The following is a 9,662-nucleotide window of genomic DNA, read 5'->3' as shown; positions in this document are numbered from 1 at the left end:
TGGCCTAGTACCTTATAAATAATGTTGTAATATTGTAGCCTACCCAAAAATGAAAACAAAACTATTATAGTGTGACCATCTAGATTTAATTACAACCGTAGCTCATATGGAGGTTTGATCAATTAGTCAGGACAATGCGCATGTCCTTTGCAAGCGGTGGAACGTCCGAATAGATACGTCTTCGACCAACTGTGTCCAACTTAAAAAGTAAAAATAAAAAAAAAATTCCCTCTCCTTAGTCTCATAATAAATAAATAAAATCCCTTACCTGATCGGAATTTTTATCTCTATTATTGCAAGTATTTTTAAGTGTTTTTATCTCTACTTTTGCAGGTGGTAAAAATTCCTATCAAGAAATTGGTGCCGTTGCCGGGGAATTTTTACCACCTGCAAAAGTAAAGATAAAAACACTTAAAAATACTTACAAGAATACAAATAAAAACTCCTATCAGGTAGAAGCCATTTATAGGAGATGAGTTATAACAATCCTATCTAGCTACCATCAATGACAGAGGAAACTCTAACAACTAAGAGTCCGTGTAGTTCAATGGATAATGGTTGTCTAGGTTAGTCACAAGCTGGAGGTGTCATAAATATGGGTAACCTAGTATAAGAGTCATCAAATTGTAGGTGCATGCAGGTGTCGAAAATTATGACACCTCCTGTCATATGAAGACACAAAGATGGTACAATATGTGTCTATATAGTATAGCATGAGATGATATCTGCAACTTCTCACAAGCAAGAAAAGAAATCATCTAATGTAATTAAAAACGATATGGCATATTCTTAGTATATATATGTAATATTAATCACTATCACTATTCTAAAAATCTCTATCTAGTGCCGCCTAGGTCCCGTTTGGATACTAAGCGGCTAGCAACCGTCCCGATTAAAAAAAAAATTGTGAGGGACTTATTGAATACTTAAATGAGCACACATTATATGTGTGTTCCCCATGCCCATACTTCATAATATATATGTCATTCTATTTTGTAGTTTATGATGAAATTATATATATTTTAAGTATAAACATACACTTATTTACACAAAATATAATTGATTTACTTAAATCCGTCTAGTCCTCCTAAGCGCCCACCTCCACCCCATCTAGCCCACCGCCCGACTAACGCCTATCATCTTTTAGAACCTTGATCACAATAGTTTTAAATTATATATGGCAAGTAAACAGTATAAGAGTATATATATATATATATAGGTTCTAAAATACCGCTCTTTCACACATGATAATTATCGAATTCTTATTTATTAGACTAATGAATGATTAGTCATGGATTTTTGTTTTCGGTAACAATTAGTCATGATTTTGTGTGCTCCACAAGGCCATGATTTTGCAATTGACCTGATTATTAGGGAGTTGAAAGAGAGGGGAGGAAGTGAGAAAATAACTTTGTACGATAAATTGAAAGAGTACTAAAACCTTTATGATAGACAGTTGTAGATGAAGATGAACTAATCTCCTGTGGGGACGTGCTGATCCGCAATCCACCTATTTCCATGGATTTAAAAACTACGGAAAAAAATAAACATAAAAAATACCTTTCATGGTTGATGATTGACCAAGTTTTATGTTGTCTTTTTCAAATAATGTCTTTTTTGAATAATAAGAAACTCTATTGTTTCGTTGAAATTCTATTAATAAAAACTACGAAATATAATAGTAAACACAAACAAAAAAAATACACATTCCACATGTTTAAAAATTACCCCAAAATAAAAGTTGTGGGTAATGATTATAGTCTAGGAAAATTTTTTACGTTCTCACGTTGTCCTTTTCAAATCATAAATAAAAGTTATTTCATTCCGTCGAGGTTCTTTCAAAAGAAAAAAACTACAAAAAGTAAGAGTAAGCACATAGAAAAGATGAACATTTTGTATATCTAACAAGAAAGGTAGCTAATTACATGAATTAGTACTTGGTAGAAAGGGAGGGGAATACAATTGGAGAAAAGGGAAAAACAGGGGGGGGATAGAACAGAGTATTCCATCTATGGAAAATTTGATAAAATTATGGTCTTAAACCTATCCTGAATCCTGAGTACTGAAATTGAAAAAACCCTAATTCTTTTAACAAGAACTAGGGTTTTATTTGTTCTGTTGTGCTGTGTTTTATGAGGCTGCAATTCTCTCAAAGTGTCCAAGCCTGTTATCTGCAAGTCTTGAGCTGTAGGCAGATTTTTTGTACTCAAACCATGTAAACTCCTTGTACATGCTTTCCTCCTCTCCATTCATGACAGATTGCAATGGAGCTATTTTCTCACTCAAGGGTGGTCCCCCAAAATAAATCATTGACAGTCTTGATTTTAAACCATTTGCCAAAACCCTGTGCCTCACACTTTCAAACCTCCCATTAGTCAAAACCTGCAAATTCACCAAAAACCCTATGAGTTAAGGATAATACTTCCCTCCTTCCCAAAAAACTAGAACAAAGCAGGGTTACTTCTCATAGGGTTTATATTTTTGTGATGGGCAGAAAAGCAAATAGCAATCATTAAGAACCCAATAAAAAAAATAAAGGATGGTATTCATATCTTATCCATGGTAATAGGGAATTGACAGAAAAATAGGAATCTTTCTCTAAAGGAACTGATTGTGATCTTTGTAATTATTATTAAAACAGTAGCAGTTAGCAAAAGGAAAAATAAAAAATAATCAAAGAAATGAATTAGGAAAGCATTAGGAAGTGACTTTCGCACACGTTTTTCTCGTTCTAAAAGTGACAAGAAATGTGCGAAAATCATTTTTTCAAATGAATCTACTATAACCGTAGTAGTACCTGTAAAGAGTCACCAACATTGATAAAGAAGGAGTTCTGATCAGGTGGGACTGAAATCCAACTCCCATCTCTCAAAGAAATTTGGAGGCCAGATGTATTGTTGGATCTTAGCACAGAAATGATTTGTGGGTCTGTGTGCTCTCCAAATCCAATCACATTTCTGGCACCGGCACTGCTCAAACCTTGAAGCTCTGGGCATGGTGGGTAGTGATTGAGCCTGAAACAAGAATCACTCTGTTCATCCATCAAAAGCTTACTGAACACATTCCTTGGTTGAATCTTCAATCCTTCAGACATCAGCTCAAGAATCTCACAGGTCATTTTCTTCACAGCTGATACGTAATCATTCAAAGCAGAACTGCAATTCCAACAATAAAAAAAGAAAAATATAAGATAAAAGAAATTTTATTAAGAGCTTATCATTTAAAAGGAAAAATGGTTGCCGCACACCATCGTTTGTTTCTGCTAAGTACCATAACAAAGATGGGGTTGTGCCAGGAGGAAAAAGGGGTGTACAAAAATTATTTCCATGTTAGAAAAGATCAAAACTTTTGAATTAAATTCAAGTGAAGATTGAATAACGTACCAAAACTCTTCTGCGTCATTTCCAAAAACCGATAGAAACCTCTGGGAAATGGATTCTGTATTGGTTGTGAGAAGGAGGTACTCGACCCAACCAACATCACCATTCTTCCCAATATGCTTGTTCCCATATCCTAATGGATTAGGAGGCCCTGACTTTTCCTTCTCAGAAAGTGGGAGGGAGAAGAATTTGATGGCCTCAGATTCCAATCTTGTGATGAAATCCATTGGAACACCATGGTTGATGATCTTGAAGAAACCATACTCCTCACAGGCATTGACAATGAGTTGCTTGGAGTCTGGTTTTGTGAGGTCTACCAGAGGAATCCCAGAAAACAATTTGGAGACTTTGGTGCTGGTTCTAGGATAAGAAAAGTGTTCACTGGCTGATTTGGTCACAAACACCATTGTCACTTGTTATCAATATGTTTTATCTAATGTGTCTAAACGGAGGGAGGAAAGAGAGAGTGAGAAGGGGTTGAAAGATAAGAATTCTAGAGAAGACGATCGGGGAATATTGGTGAGGTGATGGATGATAGGATTTTAATGAGAACAAAGTTGATATGGCTTCAGCGGGAGGGCTCTTGGGAGTTAATTGGCTTTAGGTTCTTGGCTATTTATAGGGAAACATGGAGAAGGGGCTTGAAACCTTCATGTAGTAAGCACTAACTATAGAAAGAGGCGGTTTTTCAGTGTATACATAACACAATGACGTGCCGTTTTATTAATTTATTATTGACAACTTTGAACAAAAATTTATTTTGACTTTGAACGGAATAAAATATGAGTTTACTGTTAGTTTACTCTTAATGCTGTGGGCATCACCAGAAAAAGTTGGCATAAAAGCAGGGGTCCGGTCACCGCCTTCCCAAGTATCTATCTAATGGGCAGTGACTACTTGCTGACTGCTCCCCTGAAAAGGACATCACACAGTCAATTTAGCACACAAAGGAAATGGACACGTATGCTGGGTTCATTGAATATGTATCCTCTATTTTTTTATTTCCATATGTCATTTAGTTTAATATATAAAAAACAAGAAAATGCTATCATTTCTAGCTGAATGGGATAAGTAGTATAAGAAAGATATGGGATGCACGAACAGTGCGCGACCAAAAATCGAGGTTAGGAAGAATCTCTAAGCCATACAAAAGAAATTGAACAAAAACAAAATAACTAATATGAGAAAACTTGAAGGTTCATTTTAGAGCACTTTGGGAAGGTTCTTTGGGCAATAAGCAATTCAATTCCCTTAAATAAACGGTAACTTGAGCAATGAACTGTTCAAGTGCATCTTCATCCTTAAATTAAATAACCAAAACAATTCGTATTAAAATATTAGTATTTTTTATTTTATAAAATAATAAAAGGTAACTTTATTTTTAATTTTGAATAATAATAAAAGATTGTTTAAAAGTATTTAAAAATATTGAAATGTAGTGTAAAGTGGAAGAACATGATTAGGTATTTATAGAAAAAAATTATAATTTTTTATATTTTTAATTAGTTTTTTATAATATTGTTTTAATTTCTTTATTTTTTATTTTAATAATTTAAATTATGGTTGACGTCATGATGATGTCACATAGGCAGGGGCTCGGATAGGCTATTATTATATGACTTCTCCATCGGGCTCGTCTTGGCTCCAATTGCCTGAGTGGGCTGGAGTGTTTTAAGGAGGGGGAGATTGGATGGGGTTGCCTATCCCCAAGGCAATAAGCAACAGTGGAGTTGCTCTTATGTAGCCAAATGAAAACATTTAATCAAAAGAAAGTAATGGAGTCACGAAAAAAATTAACATTGAGATAATTATATCATCATCACCGGACTTCTTTATAAGTTTCTACATTGAAGTTGAACAAAAATTAATAATCATGGTGCAAAACTGCAACTATGAAAATTTTCTTTCAAGATAATTTTTTCCTTTATTCCATATATTCGTGGTTTTACTGTAAAACAACACTCTGTCATACAAAATGGTGAACTAACTAAGGAAGGTTAGTTCATGTAAGGCTTTATTTTCATAACAATATTACTGCTAAACACATTATTTTTAGTCAATTAAAGAAATCTAATAGAGCTAGTTGGAAGCAAACACACATAACTCGAAGAATGCAGAGTATCCAGCCAAAAACACACAAACATAGCTACAAAATGAAGAAACTTCAGGATCGGCCCGAGCCTTTCCTGATCCTCAAGTGGCTCCGCCACTAACCACAGATATATTTAATATAATCATTTGTACACGCATTCCAAACAATAACAAAATGCGTGAATTAAATCAGTAGAACTAACCGGCCTCTTTGAAGGTGCGCTAATATGCACACAAATAGAAATTTATTTCGTATCATGCCTATTTGATAGAAAATTATTATTGTTACTATAATATATTTAAAAAGAAATATATCTTATGAGGAGTGCACAAATTTTATATCGTGTGCATTTGATAAACTAATGAAGTTAATTGGCATATGAAGAGGTCTGTGCTTACGGTCGAAGGGAACTGCATGTTGTGCCATATTCTACTGTATACACTTCCCCACCCAAACGCGTTACGTCATGTTTTTTTTTTTTAATATTTCCATTTTAAATAAAACAATAAAAAATAGAAAGCCCAAGAATATAATTGAAAAAAAAATAAAAATCTCTTTTAGATTGAAAAATTATAAAAGCTAATTGGGGTGCATGAGTGAAGGTCAAGAGGCTAGATAAATATAAAATAAGAAACATTACTAAAATCATATTTGTGAGAAAAAGATTAAAAAATACGGATATAAATTGGCTTGAAAAGCTTGAGTCACACTAGATTTGGCTCATATTTGGATCGTTGAAGCTCAACTCGTAAAAGAATTAAGCCAAACTTTAGTATTGCTATGTTCAGCTCGTACCGATCGTGTCTAGGCTTGAACTCATCTCAATAATTCAAGCTTGACAGGTAATAATAAATAAATATACATACATATATATATATATATATATTCTCAACTCTAATTAAATTTTTTTTAAGAACCTTTTTTTGGTATTTCTTGTATACTATGCATTTGGAGACCCAAATTTAACTTACTCAATTACAAAAAACTAGAAATGATAGTGTTGACATAATTCTTTCTTTCTATGTGATTAAGTGGGAATAGGACTTCAAGTTGCCGCTCAAAGAACCCTAAACCGTAGAACAAAATAAGCAAAACCAAAGTCTAATTATTGAATTCATTGTTCTCAGTGCTAGTATCTACTTTAAAACTTCTTATAAGGAAGATAAATGTTATACACTTACCGCACTTATCGTATAGTAATGTACACTAAACACTATCTCATTCAATTAATACAATCTGCATGATAATATATCGTGATATACTTCTTTTTTTACTAGTAAACATTATATCATGATTAATGATTACTACGGAACGCTATATCATGATTAATGATTACTACGGAACGCTATATCATGATTAGTGATTAGTAATTACAACGGGGCATTATACTAAAAAATGTTGATATGGTAGTCAACTCTTAAGCCTAAACCCTATCATGATATTGCAAAGTTTTTTTACACAATTCAAACCAACTTACTATTATAAAAAGCTTGAAATAACTTGAGCTCATCGGGCTCGAATTTCTTAAGCTCGCTCGAGCTCCGCTTATGTAAGATCCAAGCCAAATCTAGTTCGACTTCGAAAAAAAAATTAAACAAGCTAAACTTGAGTACTATTTGATTCGGTTTGACTTGTTTATAGCCTATTGAAAAGTAACAAGTGTTGCTAAAGGAGAAATAAATTGGAGATGAGAAGATTCAAACTTTAACACCTCACCAATCCAATAGTGGATGCACTTAACCAATAGCTTTGTGTTCTTTACATGCCTAGTAAGAAATTTAAAAACATAAGGATAAACTAAGTTCTTCAAACTTTGTTCACCAAAACAAAGTCTTAGAACTCTAATTACTCCACCCTTGGAAAATCAAAACCTAACTTATTCAAGTGTGATCAAATTTATCACAGAACTCTAATTAATGGACCATTATCCAAATCTTCTTGTGGGAAGTCCACTCAATTTTACATAATATTGCTCAATTTGAAGTCTCTTACTTCCAATATCTTCAATTTACTCTCCATCATTGGATGCTTCCACTAAACCTTCTTACGTGACAATTATATTAGATTGATCTGTTCTTTCTTTTTCTTTTTTTATCAGTATCATGTTGAATTTGTTCGAGCAATAACTTCAAATGCATGTTAACACATGAATTCTGCATAAGGTTTCTTGCTTCAATAAATATTGTACTTTTTAATATTGCATGCACACTGGAATATTAGCAATCTCCCTACTTAATATAACTTAGCCTTTTTTTTCCCCATGTGGCAAACTAATCCCCTTCTTGGTACCACATGAGACGGGATAAAATAGTATTTCCCAAAAAAAAAAAAAAAAAAAGAAGAATTAGAAGAATATTGGTAGAGGCATATGTTAATCTAGCAATGAAGTTCCAAACTATCAAAGATATGTGTTTATTCTGCTAAGAAAAATGATAAACACACAATCTTGTTTAATTATGTTCGTTATTTTCATTTGAATTATTTAATCTAATTACATAAATAAAAATGGGTGCATGAAAAGTGTGAAAATCACTTCCCTTCTAATGAAGGGTAATTACACAGAATGAAGGATTATATATGTATGATGCATCATATGATTGATAGGCATGCATCGGTGTTTTTCTTTTTGTCCTTTTCGTTTTCCAAAATGAATGACAAACACAGTAAGGCATGGTGGTGCAAGTTGGAATGGTGTTTCCAATTCTAACAGTAAAATTTTCGAATTCAAACTTGAATATTCCAAATCTGAATATTTTTTAAAAATTGAAACGGAAATTGGAAGGCATTTACTAGAGATTCCGAAAATTCTAAATTTTCAATCCGAATTTTTTTGAAGTGTTCCGAACTTATTCTAATACAAAAATTTCGAAAAAAAAAATTGATTTTTTCTAATTAAGTGTGAAAAGTGTGAAAAAATTGATTCCTATACTAAAAAAAATTTAATTGACTACTAAATAAAGTAAAGAGCATGGATAGTGGGGACATAATGGAAGAAAAATCTTGAACTTAGTATCAACTTTCAAGGATACGGTAGAGTGACAATCCCAGAAAGGTGAAATGGATCGGATTGAAAAAGATGGCCATCACAAACGGTTCTGAGGGATACTCATTCTCAGACCATTCTTAGAGCATCCGAAATAGTACAAGCTGAACAGTATTGATGGCTCAATTACATCAAACAAAATTTTGTACTTGAATAAATTTTGCCTGTTCTTTCAAAGTAAACAATGTTGCCTATTTCAAAGTGAATAGGTGTACTAGGCCTCACATCTCCTTTTGTAGTAATATATTCTAAGAAAAACTAATGAAAAATACTTAAAAACTTTGAGTTTTAACAATAAAGACAAAATAAATGGTAAAATGAATAGTATCATGATTAACATTTTAGTGTAAAAATGTGGTTTTTCGTTAAAGTAAACAGTACCAGGAGTTTTTCGTTAAAATTCTTTATGTTCTAAGAGGTCTTATCATTTGTTTTTTATATTTTCCTACAATAAACAAAAAATTAAAGGAATATAATATAATTTTGTCTACTTAATTAGTTTGCTTAGGCTACTATTGAAGTGATCAACTTTTTCCATGAGGTAAATAAGTCGGAATTCTATAACAATAAGGTCATAATTTTGGTCAAAAAAACTACAGTGGATCATTTCATCAAGCTTCTAGTAGGTACCCATCGAGTTATGCTTCGTTCTGTCGATTTGCTTTTTAGCGAACACTTGTTGCGCACCATAAAATCGCACACAAGCAAGCAAGGAAGAAAGACAAAGGAAAGAAATAAGAAAATCTACAAGTAACTATACATATGTTGCAGAAAAGAAACAAAAGTTTGTACTTTAGTGTTATTGACTCATTCTTTTAGTTTGCGTCTATAAAGTCCTATACAAATATACATATAAATATACTTTGGGGTTACGAACCTATTGTAATTTTGATTTTACAGACTGTTTATATGAATTGTTTATTTGTCTTCCAAATTGTGATATGCACATAACACATGAGCTTTTATGCCTACACATCAGATTTTGGATAAAAAGTTATGTTTTATTATTTTTGGTAATAGATATTTAAATGGTTGCTAGGTCCAGAACTCTGTGTCTAGATTTTTTTTAGGCTTTGGTCCCCAATTGTATCGAACGTGAAAAACTGTAAGTTGTTTTTCATCAGTAGTTCAATATATTAGACTTGTT

The 9,662-nt window shown here is 32.7% G+C and overlaps 1 protein-coding gene across 1 annotated transcript; it reads right to left on the bottom strand.

Annotated features, from left to right (window-relative positions):
• Positions 1-1,883: 1,883 nt before the first annotated feature.
• LOC103445723 (gibberellin 2-beta-dioxygenase 1-like) lies at positions 1,884-3,822 on the bottom strand (the record flags this gene model as incomplete). The annotated part of the gene is given in 3 exon segments (NM_001294099.1): positions 1,884-2,382; positions 2,798-3,155; positions 3,384-3,822. Coding segments are annotated over 3 exon segments (1,014 nt in total). The 3' UTR covers positions 1,884-2,130.
• Positions 3,823-9,662: the final 5,840 nt, after the last annotated feature.

The sequence above is a fragment of the Malus domestica genome, chromosome 10 (genome assembly GCF_042453785.1).
Source record: "Malus domestica chromosome 10, GDT2T_hap1".
NCBI classification, from domain to species: Eukaryota; Viridiplantae; Streptophyta; class Magnoliopsida; order Rosales; family Rosaceae; genus Malus; species Malus domestica.
The sequence above is the reverse complement of the archived record's forward strand: the minus strand, read 5'-3'. Positions and strand labels throughout refer to the sequence as shown.